We start from the raw sequence: 23,749 nt of genomic DNA on the forward strand, positions 1-23,749 counted from the left end.
AAATTCAGAATATGTAAAAAACTAAAAATGTATAATAATAATAAAAAACCTAAACAAACTGCAATACTTCCAAAGAAGACAAAATAGAAAACATTTTCAAAATACTTTTTATTCAAAGGGATTTGATATTGTACACCAACTCTGAATCACAGTGTGTGATTGTCCCTTAAGATTAGTTAGCACAATATATGCCGCGATGCTCATCAAAAAAACGTCTGTTAAAGAGGTTTGAACATTTCTTACTCAAAAGACTAAACAGAAAACACGTTCTCATTTAGAAAAAGAAAAAAAAACATACAAAAAAAACCCTACAATCTGAGAAACATTATCCTGGATGACATAACTCCGTACGCTGTGATCCGGACATTACAAGAACAAAGGCTTTTGGTTTTCCCCTCATCTCAGTCACTGTCGTCATCAGATCCTCTGTTGGAGGCTTCATTGTTGGACCCCTCGGGCTCAGATTCGTTCTCGGTCCTCTGCGGAGAGCCCTCGTTCTCTGACGCCGGGGCCGGAGATCCGGCCGGAGACCCAGCCGGGGATTCATCATCAGAGCCTTCGGAGCGGCTCTTTTTGCTCTCGTTGTCCGACTGCTCGGAGTCGGATTGCTGCTGCGGTCTCCTCCTCTTCACCGGACGATCACTGCCGGACTCATCCTCGTCTGAGTTCGCGGAGCGCTGGGGGCTGCCGGCCTCGCTGCCGGATCGGTTCCGCTCCTCGTTGGAATCGCTGTCAGAAACGATGCGTTTCCTGTGGCTTTCGTCATCGTCTGAACCCGAGCCGCTGTGCCTGGTGTTCCTGGACATAAAATCCACAACATTAGGAAACTTCAAGTAGCGCTGATTGTGGACAACTCATTTTGCTATATGCGAGTACAACACAATGAAACATGCCAAATTGTGTGGACATAATTTTGACCAGGCTGTCATTCAAAGGAATGATGAAAACATGCAAAAACAAGAGAAAACCAATGAAATATTAATAACTGATTATGTTGTAGTCAATGTATGCATTTTTTCAGCTGTAGTTTGCTAGCCTGGCTCCGCCCTCCTACGTACTTCCACTCAATTTTCATTTAGTACGTCGTCTGGGTTTGCGGTATATTCGCGGGTTTTCTTTGGCCAATTTTTACCGGTCCAATCAGCGAACAGAGGGAGTGGCTGAGAACGATGACGTTGAGGTCGTGCACTAGCGACCAAGCGGCAACCTCCCTGTCTCTCTCTTGAAACCAACACGGAAGTGAATTCAACGGCAATTCATCGACTGGCCGCTTGAGGCTGGCTGCAAAAGTGAGTCAAATCTGCATCTCCTCCATGTTAAAATACCCAACTTTACAGCACAAAAAAACACGTTTACAGCCTGGAGCAGAAAGTGGCTTTGGTCTATATAGCTTATTTTTCCCTTCATGACAACTGTGAGGGGGATGAATTTTTTTATAACTCATCCGTTTACATTATATTAAGCCTTAAATTTCTGCATAATTAAGGGTGTCCACTTTTGAGTGACAGGTGGATTCCCGCTGCAGTGGTCATTAGTCATCATTAGCCGTTTGTCTGCTGTCTGTTAGCCGTCACGTTACCTCAGCTCATTGTCTGACTGTAAAAATAAATAAATTCGGGAGTGACGTGCTACCAAGATGGCGACGGTCGGCCACACCCACTTTAGGCTTCAAAAACGGTCTTCAGAAACCTACGGGCGACGTCACGGACACTACGTCCATATTTTTTTACAGTCTATGGTTACGACCAAACGTTAGCGATTGGTTATGGCAGATCCAGAGTGGCTCTGGGCAGATCTAGTAGTTTTAAACTTCAACAGAGTCCCCGTCTTCAAGGAAGTTAACGCTTGTCAATGGGGAGTGGCCAGACTCTCTGTACAAATGAAATGTACGAGAGTCTGGTAGGACCAGGCTAGTAGTTTGCATCTTTTGCCACATAATTTTGTCAGATAAATAACCAAGTTTAGGGTTTTGTTTTTCCTTCATATTTATAATATGTCTTAAAAAAAGAGAGAGAGACCAAAATTAGGTCGGTAATCCAAAGCATTCATGAATTACAACTAGAGCTGCACGATTCTGGATAAATCGAGAATCACGATTTTTTTTGTTTCAAAGAGATCCCGATTCTCCCCAGATGATGAACAGACAACTAAATAAAATAATGTAATTGGTTCTGACAAAATGTTAATTGCTGCAGTTTATATAAAACGTTTAATTAATCTGAATGACTTATTTTAAAAAAATTGTTTTGAATGAATGATTCAATGACTCCACTTATTTTGTTGCTGAATAATTGAGCATTTTTTTCACTGAATCAATGAAATACATTTTTTAACAGTTACTTATTGTCACCGTAATGTGTCGTAATGATGTAATGGATAAAATTTCAAAGTTATTTTCAAAGGATGATTTACTCTATTTTTTTCGCTACTGTAGACATCAGTGTTATATCCGACCTATAAACTTTTATGATAATATGAACATTTGTAACAGAAATACTGATAGTGTGATGTTGAAAAGATGTGTGATTGTGAAGCTGTTTAATGCCTATACATGACAACAGCTCTCTCTGGGTCAGCGGGATTTTAACGATTAATCGTGAAGCTCTAATTAATGCAAGCATTTAAGTTCAGATCTATGCATGACAGTTAACAGGTTCATTTAAATAATGAAACGCATACATGGAGGAAATATACAGGGTGGATTTCTCAAGTGACCGTCTCTTACCTGTCTTCTGCTATTTTCAGGCCATCCTCATCGGAGGAGGAATCGGAGGATGAAATGATGGCCTTGGACTTGATCTTCCCTTTAAGAGACGGCGGCATGCGCTCTGGCTTGGACTTAAAAAAAAGAAAAATGCAATTAGATGTAAATCTCTACATCCAGGAACACCTGCACATTAACCGGAGCATCTGTACCTTCTCGGCCCTCTTGCGCTCTCTGGGTTTGCGCTGCTTTTTAGGCCTTGAGCCTCCTTCCTCATCATCTGAACCAGCTGGTCTGTGGAGGCAACAAGACAAACACACTGAAACTCAACCTGGCCCAGCTTGAGTCGGCTTTAACTACAAATCACTAGGGATCAGAAAATATATCATTATTAATATTATTAACATCATTAAAAAATATTTGATTTATTCTAAAATTTATATAATTTATAACTATCCAATTAGATGACAAAAAAAAAACAAATACAAGTTCAACACAATCATATTTTGCACCTTTTAAAAGCAAAAAAAAAAAAAAGATTTTATAATTGAAATGTATAATCATTCAGTTACATAAATTAAACTAAGGTCAAAACCTAGAGTTGAGGATTTAAGAAAATGTCTGAGCTTGGTCATATTTTATTGCACTTTTTCGCCCATATGTAAAACTCTTGATCATATGGATTCCTATTGAAATTTTTATTAGCATGGGTAAATGTGTCCACCGTTGTTAAAAAAATTATTATTAGATAAAATAAAATTAGATTGTGTCAATTAGTTGCCAAGGCAGCATTTCTAATTTTTGTTTAGTTTAAGTTCAAGCATTAAAACTACAAACTAGAAATTAAATAAATCAAAACTAATGCTAAACTAAAACTATAACAGAAATAAAAAAATAAATTAAACCTAGTGATATAAAAAAAAACTAATAAAAATGACAAAAGCACATAAACTTAACGTTTTAACTATACTGAGAGTATAAAAATAAGAGCCAATTCACAATATTAATACAAACTATAAAGGTATATGACTAATGCTAAAATAACACCGCATTCCACCACAATCTGCTCTCATTAACGTTTACCTCCTCCTCTTCTTCCGGGGTTTCTTCTCTCCATCCTCTCCTGCATCCTCAACTTCACTGCCGCTCCCAACTTTCTTCTTCTTCTTCTTCTTCATTGGCAGGTCTTCATCAGAGTCATCATTGACAAAGTCATCAAAATCACCTCCTTTTTTGCGCTAATAAAAAGTTTAAATGAACATGTAAATAACGGCCTTGAGTTTTTTAATTACTAGATCCCAGCTCTCCAGAAAAGCTCACCCGTCCACTGCCTCCTTTCCTCTTCTCCTTTGCCGAATCCTTCATTCCCTCTGAGAAGGTGAGCAGGTTCTTGGTCTTCTCCACATACTGGGCTCTCTGCTCGAGCAGCTTCTTCTGCTCCTCAGCCACTCTGCTCTTCCTCTCCTCCTGTTCTTTCATCACTTGCTGCCGCAGTGTGTCTCTCTCCAGCTCCTGTTTGGCACGATGCTCCTTCTCCTCCTCATCTTGTTTACGAGCTCGGGCCACATGGTACTGAGCCTGGCTTAGCAAGTCAGAGCACTGCCTGAGAGACAAAACATACATCTACTAATCAGATCGCTGGAGATTCTGACATCATTTATTCCCTCTCAAGTCATTCAAAAACCTTCAAAAATCAACCTTTCTGTTCCAAAAAAAAAAAAAAAAAAACAGATCCATGGTTTCACAGATGAGGCTTAAGTCTTGTCCCAGACTAAAATGCATGTTTGAGCTGCTTTAACTGTATTGACAGATCTTAAAATACGTCAGTGTTGGTGTTTTGTCTCAAGATGCACACCAGTAATGTTTTTTTTATAAGGCACATTTATAAAAGTTACTTAAATGTCCTAATTGAACTAAGGTCTAATCCTGGCTTAATCTAAGCCCTGTCTGTGAAACCAAGCCAGAAAGAACAAACATAGAAAGGAATGAAGAATGGATCGAACAAAAGACCCATAATGGAAGGAAGGAAGGAAGGAAGGAAGCATTGAAGGAATGAACGCGCAATGATGGATGGAAGGAAGGAAAGAAGGAAGTATGGAAGGAACGAATAAACGAAAGAGGATGTATGAATAGAAGGATGCAAGAAACTAACAAATGAATGATGATGGATGGAAGGGAGGCCGAACGAAGGATGGATAGAAGGAACTAACAAACGATGGATGGAAGGATGAAAGGGACAAACGAATGAAAAAAGGATGGATGAAGGAACAAACAAATGCACGATGGGTGGAAGGAAGGGACGGACGGACGGACGGTCAGAATGGATGAACAAAAAATGGATGGATGGAAGGAATGAACGAACAAAGGATGGATAGAAAGGAGGAAGGAAGGATGGATGGACAGACAGATGGAACGAACAAAGGGTGGAATGAATAAACAAACGATGGACGGATAGATGGATGGATGAAAAGAACAAAGAAATGAATGAAGATGGAAGGAACAAACAAAGGATGGATGGAAGGAACGGACGGACAATCAAAGGATGGAAGGAAGGAAGGAACGAACAAAGGGTGGAAGGAATAAACAAACGATGGATGGATAGATGGATGGATGAAAAGAACAACAAAATGAATGATGATGAAGGAAGGAAGGAACAAACGAAGGATGGAAGGAACGGACAATCAAAGGATGGATGGATGGGATGAACGGATAAACAAAGGATGGAAGGAAGGATGGAAAGAATGAACAAATAAATGATGAAGAAAGGAAGGAACAGATACGCAAATGATGAAAGGAACAAAGGAACGAGCAACTGAAGGAAAGAATGAATAATGGAACGAACGAACGAACGATCGAAGGAAGGAATGAACAAACAAACAATGGCTGAAACAAACAATGGATGGATGTATATATACATAAATCTATATAAAAACATAAATACAAACATTAAGCATGACATATGTTCAGACTGGCTGGGATTTTGTTGTCCCGCAGTTCTGGGGAGTTTGTCTGAATCGTGCAGTAAGACGAAACTTCCAGAACAGAAGTCTGTGACTCTGTGAAAAGCAACTTTACCTGGCTTCACTCGCGGCCAGCGCTAGGTCAAACCTCATTTTGTCTCCAGCCTTACTGAGGTAGCTGAAGTACCTGTGAGAACAACAACAGAGAGTTATGAGTAGTGCGTCACAGGCTGGAGGTCATGGAGTTCACACATACACACACACACACACACACACACACACCTGTGAGCCAACTCCAGCTCCTTCACTGCGCTCAACACAGCCTTCAGATTACTCTTCTCATCCTTCAGCACCAGCGTGGCCAACCTCTGCAGAACCAGCGCCACGTTAAACAGCAGCACAGTGTCATTGGGAGCCACATGACGAGCCTGGAGGAAAACAAGTCAGGAACATTTACAATTAATGTAAGAAGAGCTCCTCGAGATCCTCCCGTCACATTTTAGGGCAAAATCGGGTCCATCGGAGACATCCAATAAATTTCTTTAATTCATTTTATAACTGTATCTTTTAATACCGTTTTAATTTTCCTTGCTTTCATTTTGTGATTATTTTAATTCCTTTCTGTAAAGCAAATAAACTTGCCTTGCCAATTAGGACTGCTAATAGATTCAAATATTTTAAATAATACAATCTAACTAATTATTCATACTTATAAATAATTAATAAAAAATAGTCATAAAACATTCTGGGGGCATTAATCTCATATCAATGTAATGAAAAACACCTTTAAAATTATTTTCTTTTCAAAATGTACATTTGTTTTATGAATTTGGTTCCTTTTAAAGGTAACTTAAAGTGTTAGTTCACTCAAAAATGAAAATTACCCCATGACTTACTCACCCTCAAGTCATCCTAGGTGTATATGACATTCATTTTTTTTGTTAAGTTTGTGTAAGAAAAATATTTATATTTAACGCGTTACAAAGATGCACTTTTATCATGGATAGATGCACTTTTATCATGGATAGATGCACTTTGATTGACTTTAAAACAGAAACGGCCATTCACTGCCATTATAAAGCTTGGAAGAGCCAGGATATTTTTTAATATAACTCTGATTGTATTCGTCTGAATAATGTCATATACACCTAAAATGAGGGTGAGTAAATCATGGGCTAATTTTCATGCAACACGTCAAATTAATTGTTCAATACTATGTACTGAATTATGCAACATATTGAAGTCCGCGTGAACCGGAAGTTGCAAACGACTTTTCTCCAGTGTTGTGACGTATTTCCCAGTGAAAAGGAATATCGAACAGAGGGCAGGGTTTTACTCTAGCGCTCCTCCTCTCCATCTCTCGCTCATAGCAGACTAATGGTTTGAGGGGAGTGGTTACGCGTTTCCCAAACCAAGCCGTCAAATCTACGTCATCAGGGAAGGTCCTCCAATGCAGAGGGGAGGGGCATTTTCAGATTTTGATTAAAGATTACGAAGCCAAATTTTTTTTTTGTGTGGATTGACTTGCATGGATTAATTGTTCACCACAAAACGATCAATTTAGGCAAACAAATATGGATAAATATGGTCAATTTTGATTTCATGTGGACTTTAAATAACAATATAATCTTATTCAGCTTAATAATATAGTCTATTTGACATAATTATATGAGGCAGCCTGATTTATAATACAAGACAAATACAACCTAGAGTCACTGTAATAAAGCAGAGATTCACAAATTCTTATTTTTTCTTAGCTAAAACGCTTCAACCTAAAATACTTACTTTTAAACTATTTCAATAATTCACCAAAATTTGCATGCTCACAGTTCTCTGAAGTTGGTTAATGGTCACATGACATGCAGGTAAACAATTTTCTTTAGCTTTTTTATTTTGATTGTTTTTATTTTAAAATTAGTTTATTTTTTATTTTATTTTTACATTTTTATAATTGAATTATTTGCTTTTCATAACTTGTGAAATCCAGTTTGGGAAACCCTGCAGTAAAGAAAATAAAATGCCAAGTTGCATGAAGATTTCCCCACCCTGAGAAGAGTCTGTTTGCACTCCTGCAGCTTTCCACATTTGAAGAGCGCTCGGGCCAGGTACAGCAACACCTCTGTGTTCTGATATTTGTAGAATTTCTTCAAGCAGTTTTCATACTGAAGAGAAAAACAGGCGGTGAGTACAGATCCACAGCGAACCCTTCCCGTTCAGAGGAGTTTTCCTTCAGTTTATTCTCTCACCATCTGCACAGCGCTGATGTACTGCTTCTGCTCCACATAGATGTGTGCAAGATTCAGCCAGACATCACTGATCTCTGCTGTGGCCTCTCTGACCTGGGCAAAGACATCCCGAGCCTCTCGGAAATAACCCTTATGCGCCAACACAGCCCCTGCGTCACACAGCAGAAACATGCTCACGATGAGCTGAAGCAAAGCGATGGGTAAACACAAGTGCACTTTAACCACGTCTACACCACGAAAGCAATCCGGTCAAATGCATTTTCAAATGCTCAAATTGTTTTAGACCCCGTTTACACCTGTATTTAGCGTTGTACACTTGTGACCCGATCGACCAAAACGCAAAACGCAGGATTAGTTCACTTTAAAAAAAAAATTTGCTGATAATTTACTCACCCCGATGTCATCCAAGATATCCATGTCTTTCTTTCTTCAGTCGAAAAGAAATTAAGGTTTTTGAGGAAAACATTCCAGGATTTTTCTACACAGAATGGACTTCAATGGCAACCAACTATACCAATCTTCAAAGAAGGTTCAAATGTCCGTCTCAATGCAGCTTCAAAGTCTCGACACGATCCCAGTCGAGAAATAAGGGTCTTATCTAGCGAAACGATCGGTCATTTTCTAAAAAAATAAAATATATATATACTTTTTAACCACAAATGACCGTCTTGTACCATTTCTGAGATGCGCCACGTATAAAGGTCACAAAAAAAAAAGTATTATACAAATAAATTAAAACAAAGATGTCGGACGATTTTGAAGTTGGAGGAGAAAATGAGATGACATTTTTCGCCCTTCCCTACCTTTTTGAACCGGAGTACACAGACAAATAATGCGTGGCACATCTTTTCTTTTTTTTTATGAAAATGACAGATCGTTTCGCAAGATAAGACCCTTATTTCTCGACTGGGATCGTGTCGAGACTTTGAAGCTGCATTTAGACGGACATTTGAACCTTCTTTGAACATTGGAATAGTTGGTTGCCATTGAAGTCCATTCTGTGTAGAAAAATCCTGGAATGTTTTCCTCAAAAACCTTAATTTCTTTTCGACTGAAGAAAGAAAGACATAGATATCTTGGATGACATCGGGGTGAGTAAATTATCAGCAAAAAGTTTATGAAAGTGAACTAATACCAGGTGTAAACGGCCTAAGTGTATACTGCTAGTTACGGGTCTAGCCTTGCCAGGCTAATTAAAAAGCAGATAAAGCACCTATTCCATTGGCAGCATATAGATTTTTGGCATCATTCCTCAGAACTTGTTTGTAAATCGCCAAAGCTCGATCCTGGTGCCGCTTTTCCTGTGAAAAAAAAACAAAAAAAAAACAAGAGTAAATAAAACAAATTCAGGAAACACATGATGGTTTGTCAACTGAATAAGGCAAGGCACCTTTTCTCTGTCTCTAGTGGGCTGATGCAGCGTCTGAAGCCACACGTTTCCCAGCGCCAGCATAGAGTAGGTGTCATTCTGAGTTGAGGGCTGTTTAAGGATGCGTTCAAATTTCTTCTGGCCGGGTCCCCACTCCTGTTTGGCCAAGTGCAGGTTACCAATCAGCGACCAGGCGTCAGGGTGGTCCTACAAAACACATATTATTAATACAGATCTGAAGAAATCACCAAAAACTCAGTGCACCTAAAAAAGGACAAAAAGTCTAGGTGCGTAAAGACAACAAAAAAGCAAATACTTATAAATGTGTATATATATATATATATATATATATATATATATATATATATATATATATATATATATATATATATATATATATATATATATATATATATATATATATATATATGATATATATAGATGTAGAAATTATATGTATAAAATGATTAGTTATAATAATATAATATTCAACTGAGAATACAAATGTTATACTAGACAATTCATCTCAAACCATACAGAATTCCAAGGAAAGGTGACTGTTAATTATTGTTTTTTCCATGTGATTTTTGGTGCCGTTAATGTGCCGTTTGCAACCATGTGATTTTTTTCTTGCACCTGGCGTTGTAATTAAGCACTGAATTACACTGTGGTTTTTCTCACATTTGCTTTTTTGTTGTTGCTTGCAGGCCTTTTTTGCAACTTTTCACCTTTTTAGATTAACACAGATCCAGAAGAATGACAATATATGTAGGCATATGTATGACGGCAAGAACTATCTACCTGATTGATCTGAAGGGCTTCTTTAAACCAGTCAGAAGCTTCGTAGAAATTTCCCTTGTCACGTGCCATCGCTCCAAGACGCAAGTAACCTGTTACAAAATCAAATAAGACAAATGAGTGGACTGTTTCCTGAAAAAAGCCACACAAAATCAACACTCTGTGATGATGCATACAGTCCACATAGTTGGGATGCTCTCTCAAGATGTTCTTGTAGAGTTTCTCAGCCTCGTGAAACTCGCACATGGCTTCATAGAGTCTGGCCAGGTTATAGGAGGTTGTGACAGAGATGGCGTTGTAGTAGTGCTCATCATGCTCGCCCTCAGCTTTTGCCCTCTCCAAAGAAGCCAGGAAGTATTTCTACAAAGAAATTGAGATGTGTGATTGACTTATTTAACGCATTCCTGATGCTTTTTTTCCACAACCAAATTGTCCAAGACATTCCATTCCAATAATTTCCAAGTCAAATGTAATTGCAAAGGGAATCAACAGCAGAACCAGAACATTAATTTAAAGGTGAGGAACGTAAGATGTTAAATACATTCCCTCAATTCAGTTTATTGTCCATTGACTACTATTAGTATGCTATTTATTATAGGTTTATCTCCCTCAAAAGTATACACATTGAGCCTCCCAGGCACCATCAAAACACTGAGATTGACAGATCTGAGCAGACCATCTCTTTCCAGCTCAACCTATAGCAAGAGTTTGGAGGCGTGGCTACTGTAGCAGGCGGAGCCAGAGGGCGTTTAGCCAATGATGGACCATGACTGATGAGTTCCAAGGGAAAATAAATTTAAATTCGGTTAAAGAAATGCAAGACAAAATTCAACCTTCAAAGATTATACGGGTCAAAGTGAACGGGGCATTGAGATGCAACACGCTACAATGGACACTTCAATTCCATACAACATCATCATGCACCCGTTCAGAAAGACAATTGTACAGTTCATAATGTTTACTTTGATGTGCCCAGTGTAGACAGAAACAGATTTCTGCTCATTCTAAAAAAGATACAGGGAGTAGCACCGTAAAGATTACATTTATGCATGAATGCATTATTAAGAGAGCGACTGAAGAATGAATTAATTCTTCCTGGCAGTGTCTCTCTACTAATAGTGAAGCTGTGGGTTTTAGTTACTAAGAAATATATGCTCGAACCTTTCAGTTTCTAAGCTATTTTATTGATAAATCACAGAACAGTGTTGGCTAATGATTCTGTGTGCGGATGTGTGAGCTATAGTTAGTTAGCATTAGTTCAGAACGGCGATTAACTTACGTGTACAATAAGATGTTTAAAACGTGCATTCACCCAATTTTGAGCATCCTGATGGTGTAATTAAATGTCATGTGGAGCGCTCTCGGATTATGCATTTATTTGTCACTTTAACTGTTCGGAAACGATTTCTTATACCCGTACAACACAGCTAAGAGTATTCCTAGGGCCCTATTTTAACGATCTAAACACATGGTCTAAAGAGCAGGGCGCAAGTTCACTTAGAGCGTGTCCGAATCCACTTTTGCTAGTTTAACTACGGGGAAAATGGTCGGTGCTCCCGGCGCATGGTCTAAAGGGTTGTCCCTATTCTCTTAATGAGTAATGGGTGTGTTTTGAGATTTACGTGCATTAAACCAATCAGAGTCTCATCTCCCATTCCTTTAAATGCCAGTTGTGCTCGCGCCATGGCAGATTCACTATTTATATGACGGAATTTGATAGTGGAAAGACCGAACGCGTCTCCAGAGCGCAAACGGAACTGCTCATGGGCGAAGTAAAAGTGCGCAAGCAGACCGTCTACGGGACAAACCGGATTCCACCATATCTTTATGTACACAATAATAATCTTTTACATTGCAATCCTTTTATTTTAAATATTTGCCATGTTTGTGTGCTGCTGTGCGTCCCTGTGTGTTTAATAAGCAGAGTGTACGCGCGTTGTGGACCCGCCTATAGGCGCACATTACTAACGTGCTCTTTAAATAACAAAATAAATATTGCGCCATTGACTTTAGACCAGGTTTCACTTGGTCAATGACGCAGTCTATTTCTGTTGCCTCAAAATAGCAACGCGCCAACAATGCGCCAGAACACACTTCGTTTTCAGACCAGCACGCCCATGGGCGCACAAATGGGCGCAAATGCATTTGCTATTTAAACAACGTGGCGCAGGACGTGAAAATGATAACTGCGTCGGACTGAAACTAGCAAAAAACACTTGCGTCGAGCCTGGCGCTGCATTGCGCCGGGTGTAAGATAGGGCCCTTTATGTGTTGGACCGTTCATTAAAGTAGCCTATTTTTACCTGTTCAGACATGTCTTCCCAAACCCAGTAAAAGCTATTTGTGATATTTTGAGTATGGAGAGGCGTGACACATGAAAGGGGTGTATGCAAGGTTGCTGGAAAATGTGTTTTATTTTTGTAACTCCGCTAAGTGCCACTAGTGTCGCAGAAACAACATACTTCACCTTCACCAAAATTTATTTTTACCTTGGCCTCGCCGAGGTTTCCCAATCTGAAGTGTAAAGCCCCCAAATTATTGAGGATCTCAGGGGGAACATCAGCCTGGACCTTCTCCTGAAGGATGCGAGTGGCAGTGCCATATGCGGATAGAGCACCCTGCAGGAAAGATGGGCGATTCACAGTGAGAGAGGTGTATGTTACACGAGTCAAAACACAAGCACGTGTAGAAATACTGTTACCTGAATGTCTGTTTGTTCCAAAATTTGGGCGAGCTCAATCCAGGCTTCCACATCATCGGAATATTGTACTGTGACTTTTTTCAGATGTTCCTATAAGTAAAAAAAAAAAACAGACTTATATATATCTCTGAGAAAAGCATTTTTTGTAATTCAGTTTTTGATATGTAATGTCATACTTTAGCAATGTCTCTCTTCTCCTGGTCATCCGATGTGGCATAAAGTGACCCAAGGATTTTCATGGTTTCATAATTGTTGGGATATGCTTTCAGGACCTTTTCAAAGCACTGTGCAGCGTTCTCCTTGTCTCTACGATACACATACATCTGGCCCAGGCCAAAGAAGGGCAGTACAAAAGTAGATGAAGCAAACTGAGTGGCCTGATAGTAGTACTGGAAGGCTTGGTCGTAGTCCTCCTAAAAGCAAAGATGTGTGCAAGTTTATTACCAATGGTCTCTACGATTAACTTAGGCTTTCGATGCTTTTGGGAAACGCAGCCCAGGTCAATTCATGCTTGGCCTCGGTACACATTATCATTTTTCAAATATTTAAAAAGTAAATTTTAAATTAATATTACACTTGATACTTTAGTTTGTCTAAAATTCTATCTATCTATCCGTCTATCCATCTATCTATCTATGTCATGCCTATTTATTTGTTTATTTATTTGCTATATAGCCATGTTATAGGTGAGATAATATACAGTTAGTTAATAGTGCAAAATAATGACCGTTCAATACAAGTGATCCCAGACCTCAACACTCCTGATCATCCTTTTGGCATCAGCGTTGTTATTGTTAACTAAAACAAACTACAACAAATCTGTTTTGGAAACTGAAATTGAGCTGAAATAAAATAAGATTAAATATAAATATTAGATGAAAAATGTAAGCATTAAAATTAGAAATGTTGCTTTGACAACTACCTGAAATAAATTAAAAATATTACTATTACTACAATTGAGATTAACATTAATTAAAAGCTATAAAACCCTTATAAAATCAATAAAAGCAATAAACAAATTTACTAAAACTATAATATAAAAAAAATATAAAATAAAAGTCAAATTCAAAATATGCATTATATTTAGTGGTCGACTGATATATTGCCAAGGCCGATATATCGGGCGATGTTTGGCATTTTTAAAACATCGGCATCGGCAGATACATTTTTCTGATTGGCCGATGTGTTGGAAGCGGGACTTTTATTTTGACTGTGCTGTATGTAAAATTAGCGTTACCTTGTCTTTATTTGAAAAAAATATGATTACCAGTCCGCACGAAATTACCAGATTACTGAGTGCCCTGTTACAGTGTTAAATTCCTTTTTATTTACATATTCATACATTTTTAAACAATTACGTTATTTGTGAAAAATACTGTAATACGATTGCAGATTCAAGAAGTTGCCATCTAAAATATAAGTATGTTTATTTTAAAGATTTGTTTTCTAATTTATTTCAAATGTATTAAATATTGATTAAAATAAATATAAAGTATATATAAAGTATATATATATATATATAAATTAGAGGTGGGCATATATTAATTTTTTTAATCTAGATTAATTTTGAAATTAATCTAGATTAATCTAGATTAAAATGGCTCATTTGAATTCTGCCGAAGGCATTCAGAATATGTGTGCTACCCAAATAATGACTATAAAAGTAAGTCTTTGAGAACGGGTTTCTCAAGTCAGGTGGCGCATTAGACCAGGGGCTCATCTCCTGTTTCCAAAATGCATCACAAACTGCTTGAGAAAGCTGTTCTACTCTCATAGACTGTAAAAAGTTACTACTGTACTGTTACCGTCCGTAGGCAACATTAGGGAGGCCTATGTTATTATCAACTACTATAGGCTATCAATTAGGGATGGGCGATATGGCCTAAAATCCATATTGTGATATACATTGCAGCCTCTTGCGATAACGATATTATAGTTACACAGACCCTGCTAAACAACTGCTAAAGGTTTTTTTTTTTTTTTTTTTTTTTAAGGGTGCATGTAGTTTTGAGAACATATATTGTGCAAAACTGTAAGTATACAACATAATTTTGCAGATAAAAAAAAATTTAAGTACACTAGCTGCAGAGACTTGAGTAGGTCTAATGTTTATAATGGCTTGGAGCTTATGAAACCCCAAATTTAAAATTAGAATATTCTAACTGATGTCTTTTCAGTTAAAAAGAAACACAACAACGATTCTTTAAATCGGGCGCAGACAGAGATTATGTTCTACACCACTCAGATATATTGGGAATAATACGCGCGCGCTGGTATTCAGTGATATGTTTCGTTTTGAATTTGAGGTGGTAGAACGGATTAGTCGTGTGTTAACTTACCGAACTGTTACACCACACAGTCTACGTCGGACGGCTTAAATTCGAACCAAGTCCAAATAATGAATGTTGCACCGATCTTTTACACCAGCTTTCACTTTCAGCCGTGTTCACTTAAGATGACGACGAATATGATGCGTTGCAGGCGGGTGTTCCTCGCGGCCGCGGGTAGATTGCGTCATCATAGCTGGTGTAGCTTGAGCCCGCTCCCAACCCAACTTGGAGAATAGATTAACGGCGATATTTTTTTTATCGCGCGATAAGAGTCTCGCGTTAACGCCGATAACGGCCCACCACTAATATAAATATATATATATATATATATATATATATATATATATATATATATATAGGCCCCCCTGCTCTCTAAGATATCGGCATCGGCCATCAAAAAACCAATATCGGTCGACCACTAGTTATATTTCTCATATATGAAATATATACCCATACTGGTTATTTACAATTTCTCAAATGAAATAAGTCCCATTCTTACCTGGACATGGAAGGAGCGAGCTAACTGATAGCAGCTCTCAGCTTGCATAGCCTCCACCTCTGTGTTGTGAAACGCATGAAGAGCCAGATGCTGCACTTTGCTGTAGTCCTGAAAACCACAAAGAGCATATAAAGTACAAGATCTCCACTTCTACACTGTAAATCTCAAGAGGGATCTAGCTTTACCTTTTTGAAGAAGAAATGATTGGCGAGGTGATTGAGCACCATAGGGTTGCTGGGGTCAATGGTGTAGGCTCTGGAGAGCAGCTGCACGCCGTTCTTGATGGAGTCGGCCTCTTTATTGTTGAGCTCCAGCACAGCCAAACCCACCAATGCTCCCACACATTTGGAGTTGAGCTCCAGAGCTCGCCCAAAAGCCAAGCGAGCTTTCTCTAGTTTGCTGAGCTTGACAAAGCAGTGGCCCATGCCTAGTCTCACCTCAGCTGCAATAAGACAATCACACAGAAATGAGCTCTGTCAGTCTTGACCAGATAAAAGGTCAACCCGTTGACCGGCACTTTGGAACACAGACTTTTAAACAACATACGATAGTACGGTCACTAATAGAGCTGTCAAAAACAAAATGTTGATTATTTTAATAGTTATAGGGATAGTTCACCCAAAAATGAAAATTCTGTCAGTAATCACTCACCCTCATGTTGTTCCAACCCCGTAAGACTTTCGTTCATCTTCGAAACACAAATTAAGATATTTTTGATTAAATCTGAGAGCTGTCTCACTCCTCCATTAGGCTTCTATGCAATTGAAACTTGCCGGCCCAGAATGTTAGTAAAGACAATGTTTGAAATATTCCAAGTGACTACAATGGCTCAACCATAGGACGTAGGCTCACTATTGGCCGACGCTGGTCATGTGTGTGATGCTGGCCAATAGTGAGCCTACGTTCTGACGTACAACCCAGAAGCACTGCGCTGTTACACTACGTGAACTCACTCAGAAGAAAATGAAGAGTTGAATAAAGTCATTATTTTTGTTTTTGTTTTCTACACAAAAAGTATTCTCGTGGCTTGATAAACTTAAGGTTGAGCCACTGTAGTCACTTGGACTATTTTAAACATTGTCTTTACTAACTTTCTGGGCCGGCAAGTTTCAATTACAGAGAAGCCTATGGAGGAGTGATCCAGCTCTCAGATTTAATCAGAAATATCTTAATTAGTGTTCTGAAGATGAACGAAAGTCTTACGGGGTTGGAACAACATGAGGGTGAGTAATTACTGACAGAATTTTCATTTTTGGGTGAAATAACCCTTTAAGCTTATGTCTCCTCATATTGGCTAGCATCACAGAATATGATCACGCTATTGATTCCGCTCACCGGCTCAGAGAAACGAGAGAGAGCGGCCAAACGAGGATGGTCAGCATCTAAAACTATCCTATGATCAGGTCAACAAGTAAAGGATAATAGTATTTTCAACATCTGGCAAACTCACCTGGACAGCCAGGGTTAGTGCGAAGAGCTTTCTTGTAGTAGGCTAGAGCTCCCCTGTAATCCTTTTTGTTGAAGGAGATACACGCCTTACCTGTTGAAGGACATAAACATAAATTATCATTCGTAACAAGACAATATCTATCAATAACCATGAAACAGCATTCACATCCAATCTAACTTCCCTATTACGCTTACATAATAATGTGATTAATGTGGACTGATAACTGCACATAAAGACCAGGAACATGTATTACAGGATATCATACTTTTTAAGACCTTCACAAATAAAATTAATACAGTATATCTGTACAAAACAAACCTAAAAACATCTCAAAATAAATCATGTACACTATCGGTCAAAAGTCTGGGTCTCTTATTCTCACCAAAACTGCATATACTTAATCAAAAGTACAGTAAAAACAGTAATATTGTGAAATACTATTACAATTTAACAGAACTATTTTCCATTTTAATAATTTTGAAATGTAATTTATTCGTGTGATGCAAAGCTGTATTTTCAGCATCATTACTCCAGTCTTCAGTGTCACATGATCCTTCAGAAATCATTCTAATATGCTGATTTGATTTCTTATTATTATCAGTGTTTAAAACAGTTTTTGCTGCATAATATTTTTGTGGAAACCCTTATTTAAAACTTTGGAGTAAGTAAAAAAATAAAATAAAAAGATACTTTTATTCAGGGAGGATGCATTAAATTCATCAAAAGTGACAGTAAAGACATTTATGTTACAAAAAAATGTATATTTCAAATAAATGCCTTTCTTTTGAACTTTCTATTCATCAAAGTATCCAGAAAAAATTAATCGCATTAAGCAGCTCAACTGTTTTCAATATTAATATTAAGAAATGTTTCTTAAGGTCTCTGTTTTAAGTTGTAATGATATTTCACAATATTACTGTTTTTACTGTATTTTTGATTAAAAAAAATGCAGCCTTGGTGAGCAGAAGAGACTTCTTTCAAATACATTACAAAAAATCTTAATTATCACAATTACTTAATTATTATTACAAGAGCACTGTGTTTTGAATTTGAACGTGCAGCGCTCACATTTATTTAATTCAATGAGCTCATATAGTATAAAGTTTAATAATCACATTAGGTGATATCATATTTTATTGTCCCCACATTTAACATATAATCTAAGACCTCTTAAAATTATCATTTATAACGTTAAATCAAATCAAACTGGAATTAAGAAATATTAAAGGTAAGCAAGGTGGATTTTGATTTCATGTTGGCTTTAAATCAGACTTTTAAAGTATGTAACGATCATGTGACTTTTACCCAGGAGTGCAGGGATGTTGTTTGTCGACTGGTTAAGAACAAACTGGAACTGAGCGTCTGCTTGATCCATCTTATCTCCTTCCAAGAGACAAAAGCAAGCTCTTCCCAGCAGATGGCTCTGTGGAAATGAGAAATAGCATAAGGCTAAACGTCCTTATAGTAATAAAAAAAATAACAGTGATTTCTACAATATGACTATGAACACTAGAACCTTGATTTACCTGATCGTACATGATGATCTTGTCTGCCATGGTGTACAGAAGAGTGGACTGGTTGATGAGGTCCTTCTTTGCATCCTTGTTCTTCTCCTTTCGAGCCTGTTGGACATAATAAGCAGCGAGTGTGTCCAAACACGTCATCTGGTCCTTCTCGTGGTCTCTGTAATCGAGGTTTCCATCAATGCGTGCCGCCTCCAGAAGCTTGACAAAATCTTCTGTCTTGCCTTGTTTGTAGTACTCCAGCTGAAAAAAGCAATAGTCGTGAGATTTCTGTGCACCAGAAAACCCAAATGAAGTCATCGCACACAAGCTTGTCACTTACAGCGAGTGCAATCCATATGTGGAGCTGTGTGTGCTCCTGTTTGAGGATACTGATGACTTCATCTCCTTCTGGAAGCTGGTCGAAGTCAAGCTCAATGACCTGAGAGAGAAAAAACATATATGAACTCAGTAAGGATGCATGATATATCAGCAACGGCCGATACATGTTCATTTTTAATGTTATCGGCCTGATAAGAAAATTTGAGATATATTAGAGCCGATAAATATTGGATTATTTCCCTCAGATGCGCACTGTTCACCATGATAGTTTTGAATTGCTTGAAATATGATTGAAATCATTTAAAAAAAGTAACGTACAGCACGAGTCTGTCATATAAGCTACATAAAATTATAATGAGAACATTATTATTGTGTGCTTTAGGGCATTGCTTTTAATGGTGAGACTTTTGTTTTTGTAATCAGGCTCTCAAAATTTATATACAAATTTGGATTTATCAGCCAATATATCGGTTATTCAAATATAAATATTAAATATTAATAATAAATTATAAGTAATAATAAATATATCAAATATAGAGAATTATCAGTATCGGCCAAAATGTTCATTTCCGTGCATCCCTATGTGCGAGCCGTTACTGAGGAAAATATGATAAAATTCCACCAGTGAGTTCGGCTGAAACGGACAGTAGAGCTCAAATAGCTGCAATAAATAATACAATAATAATTTAAAAAATGATATAATAATATCATATAATAAATATCAGTTCACATGGAAGATGTTTTTGGTAAAAGAAATTCCCCTGAGACATGTTACACGGCATGACAAATTAATAATAATGATGACAAATATACAATGATATGAAAATAATATAATTATTATCTTAAATTATATATTAAGATAATGATTGTAAAAATATAACAATCATATAATAAATGTAATTTTTTGTTGTAAAATGCCTATTAGTCACTTACTATTGAACAATCTTTTAGATAGAATTAAAACATTTATTTACAAAAAGAAGTGAAGATTGTAATGTAGATTGTAAATCAAGTATTTATATTTGATTTAATTATTATAATTGTGCGTTATTGTAGTCAAATGGAATGGAAAAAAATGTCAATGTTTGAACGATTTTAAATTTTACATTAAAACGCATTTGGAAACAGTATATAAACATAACAACTTACGAACTACAGAAACAATGCAATATGTACAATGTTGTTCAGTTGTACAATTACAAATGTTGTTATTGTTATTGTAAATACCCCTGGCATATTTGATTATATTATATGTACTATATATATATATATATATATATATATATATATATATATATATATATTGCTTAGTTCTAAATAATTACAAATTAAATAGCACAAAATATATCATATAGGCTAGACATAAACGTCCAATAGGAAAGGCTTATAATATGATTGGATAATGTTTCTTGGCAGAACCATAAACTAAAAATATTTTACATCATTGCATAAGTATTGTATAATTATGACTGAGTAGCCCAAGCCTCGCGGAAGTACTTCTGTCATTCACCTTTGTTAGTTTATGTAGCAGTACACTTATCAAAAGCGCGTAAATGATAGCATGTTAGCAAATGATAGCTATTCATAGATCTGTAATAAAAATACACTCAGCACCACACAGTAATAAAACGAGTCCAAACCTCATCAGTGTCCCTCAGAGGGATTTCAATAGATCCCCGAGACATAGTTGCGACTCGAGCCTAAAACCCAATATTGCAGGTTTCGGTTTGTACTTGTTCGTATCCAACAGTGATCAGAGATGCAACAGCAGCCTCTCAAACACACACACCAACTGAACCTGAACAACAAAATACGCTACACTTCCGGGTTAGCGGTCAGACGCTTCAAATTAAAAGTCCTCAGAAACTCCTCATACATGCGCTTGACTTGTCCATCTTTAAATCGACAACATTTCAGTGACCTTTCTGTCTTTACCACAGTCTATGGTCTTTACTAGTTCTTTTTCTTTTTCTTTTTTTTTTTTGTCATCGCGATTAATCGCATCCAAAATAAAAGTTTGTGTTTACATATGTGTGTGTACTGTGTATAATTATTTTGTATATATAAATACACACACATGCATGTATATATTTAAGAAATATTTGCATACATATACTGTATATATTTGTATATAATATAATGTTTTTATATATAAATTACAAATTTTTCTTAAATATTTACAAGCATGTGTGTGTATTTATATATACAAATTTAATTATACACAGTACACACACATATATTATATAAACACAAACTTTTATTTTGGATGCGATTAATCGCGATTAATCTTTTGACAGCCCTAAATAATAATAATAATGATAATAATACTAATAACAAATATACAACGATGTGATAATAATATAATTACATCTATATTATATAGATAAATAATAATAACCACAACAAAATATGCAATATGATAATAGTATAATTATATCTAAAATTATAATAATATATATAATATGACTAGTAGACATACTGCTAATAATAATAATAATATACAATGAAATGATAATGTATAATTTTATATAGAAAAATTAGAATAACCGCAACAAAATATATAATAATCTAAAATTATAATATTATATATAATATTAGTAGTATTACTGCTGTTGCTGCTACTAAACTAATAATAAATATACAATTAAATTATAATGCATAATTATATCTAATATTATTATATAATATTAAATAGATAAATAATGCTAATAAGAAATATACAATGAAAAGATAATGTATATATAAATATTAATATATTATATAGATAAATAATAATAACCACAACAAAGTATACAATATTATAATCGTATAAGTATATCTAAAATTGTAATATTGCTAGTAGTACTACTGCTACTAATAATGATAATATATACATATACATAAATATGATAATAGTGATATCTAAAATTATAATATTATATTATATACAGTAGATACACAATAATGTTGTTGTTGTTGTTATTAGTATTATATTTAGAAATGATATTTTCCTGAGGTTGGATATGTTTGAAGAAATGGACAAGGACAATGAGTGGGTGGCGCTGATAGTGATGAGTGCTGGCCTTGATTCATTTGATATGGAAAACTGCCGAATGTTAATGAAATGGTCCACTACAACATTGTTCAGTCCTGCTAGAGGCACACGGGCGGTGAATGGAGGGTGTTTGGGGGAGGTATAGCATGTCATCTGGTTTTGATGTGTGTCAGTGTGTGTCTATGATGAAAAGAGGCCAAGGCTCTCTAAAGATCAGCTGTTGCTTTGAGATTTACAAGCAACACGGATGTTTCACACACACAGCAGTGTTACTGTATGTTTGACTGTGCACAGATCAGCCATGCTGTTTAATGTCATTCTTAAACGGATTACGTTCAGCTAAAAAGGTATGTCGTTTTCCAGTGCATTATATGAGTATACATATTCATCATTCTATTATTTCTGATGTCTCAGTTGTTGTCTGTATATATTTCAGTAGAACTATGGAAGAGTTAATATTGACTGGTTCTGGAAAATGTATGTTTCTTGGTATTGCAGATATGATTTGTGTAACAGTATCAGAAGAGTGTCTTTTCTCTGGTTGTCAGAGGCTATGGCCTCAGAGAAGCCGAATGGACAACAGGGGTCTTTAGAAGAAGACGTTGTGTCCCGTCTCTCCTCTTTCAGGCCCGTGTCACAGAGTCATGCATCCAGCGTCCCAAGCCTTTCCGTTGACTCCGGGACATGTTCACTGGAGCGCTGCCATATGCTCGAGAGCTGTGAAGGTGATCTGATGCTTTACTAGCATCTTTTCTTAGTGTGCAGCGATAACTACAGCCATCTTACCTGTGACTTCTCATTACTTTCCATCAGAGAGTGCTCTGTGTGATTGTGCCGAAACAAATGGCTTTTCAGAGGAAGAACTCCTGAACATTACTTTTGAAGCATGTGACACTTCTGGCAAAGGTGAGACCTTCTCTTCCAGCTCTTCTCTTACAAAATCTTATACAATACTGTTCAAAAGTTTGGGCTCGTGTTACTTAAAAAAATTGTTTTTTTATTTGATCAAAAGCAGTGTTGGGGAAAAATACTTTTAAAAGTAATGAGTTCCACTACTCCACTACTCCCTAATTGCATTACTTAGTTACTTTTTATGGAAAGTAATGCATTACATTACTTTTGCGTTACTTTTTTATCACCTGGTCTGGGCTTATTTGTTTGTTTTTAATAACAAAAAAAGTTATATTGTTGGCAAATGTAAAGGCCATTTTACAACAAAAGTGAAATGAATAAGCCTCAGACTGAAGAAGATGCAAATTCACACCTGTACAGCAGAGGGCGCCGCTCAAACAAACCTCTCAGCTGTGCTGCCATTCTGGGTCGCAGAAGAATAGGACGCGGGGGAAGAAAGTTCTAATACTTCAGCAATAAAAATGAAAAGAATTAGCTCTATGCACGATCGCTTCCGCGTTTTGTCTCAGCCCGCCCAGTTACATCCGGTGCTGCGTCAGAAGCCGTTTTTGCATTAGGTGGAGTCTGGAGATAATGGCAAATTACACTCTCTGTTTACAAGAACTTCCAGCGGTTAACGTGAATGATGTTAACAATATTGTGAGGCAGTTAACTGTCACACATATGAGTAAGAAAGAGAAGTTCTTTAAATTAAAAATTTCGAGCTACATCGACAACTTTGAGGGTGAGTATTCTCTCATATCACGCGAAATCCGACTAGCGAATCAGTTTCTAAAATCGTTGTCTCCGTTTCTGAGAAAATTAATTTTATTAAAGTGAATTGTCCAATTGAGAATGAGGACATGCGTCACTGTCGCTTGCTGTCACGTGACAAATTGAGCCCGTCCACCATTTTGGGAGGA

General features: G+C 36.8%; 1 protein-coding gene across 1 annotated transcript; it reads right to left on the bottom strand.

Moving 5' to 3' along the window:
* Nucleotides 1-89: 89 nt before the first annotated feature.
* On the bottom strand, nucleotides 90-20,723 carry ctr9 (CTR9 homolog, Paf1/RNA polymerase II complex component). Its single transcript, XM_081359442.1, has 23 exons — nucleotides 20,542-20,723; nucleotides 18,903-19,001; nucleotides 18,584-18,823; nucleotides 18,363-18,480; nucleotides 17,058-17,147; nucleotides 15,793-16,049; nucleotides 15,608-15,715; nucleotides 12,955-13,191; nucleotides 12,779-12,868; nucleotides 12,567-12,695; nucleotides 10,254-10,437; nucleotides 10,081-10,169; nucleotides 9,301-9,486; nucleotides 9,124-9,211; nucleotides 7,911-8,059; nucleotides 7,710-7,826; nucleotides 5,947-6,092; nucleotides 5,780-5,851; nucleotides 4,025-4,307; nucleotides 3,788-3,942; nucleotides 2,917-2,998; nucleotides 2,726-2,838; nucleotides 90-798 (listed from the first exon to the last, which is right to left on the bottom strand). The coding sequence occupies exons 1-23, from the start codon at nucleotides 20,584-20,586 to the stop codon at nucleotides 402-404; spliced, it is 3,474 nt and encodes a 1,157-aa protein (XP_081215568.1). The 5' UTR covers nucleotides 20,587-20,723; the 3' UTR covers nucleotides 90-401.
* Nucleotides 20,724-23,749: the final 3,026 nt, after the last annotated feature.

Source organism: Scardinius erythrophthalmus (assembly GCF_964197995.2).
Source record: "Scardinius erythrophthalmus genome assembly, chromosome: 2".
In the NCBI taxonomy this organism is placed as follows: Eukaryota; Metazoa; Chordata; class Actinopteri; order Cypriniformes; family Leuciscidae; genus Scardinius; species Scardinius erythrophthalmus.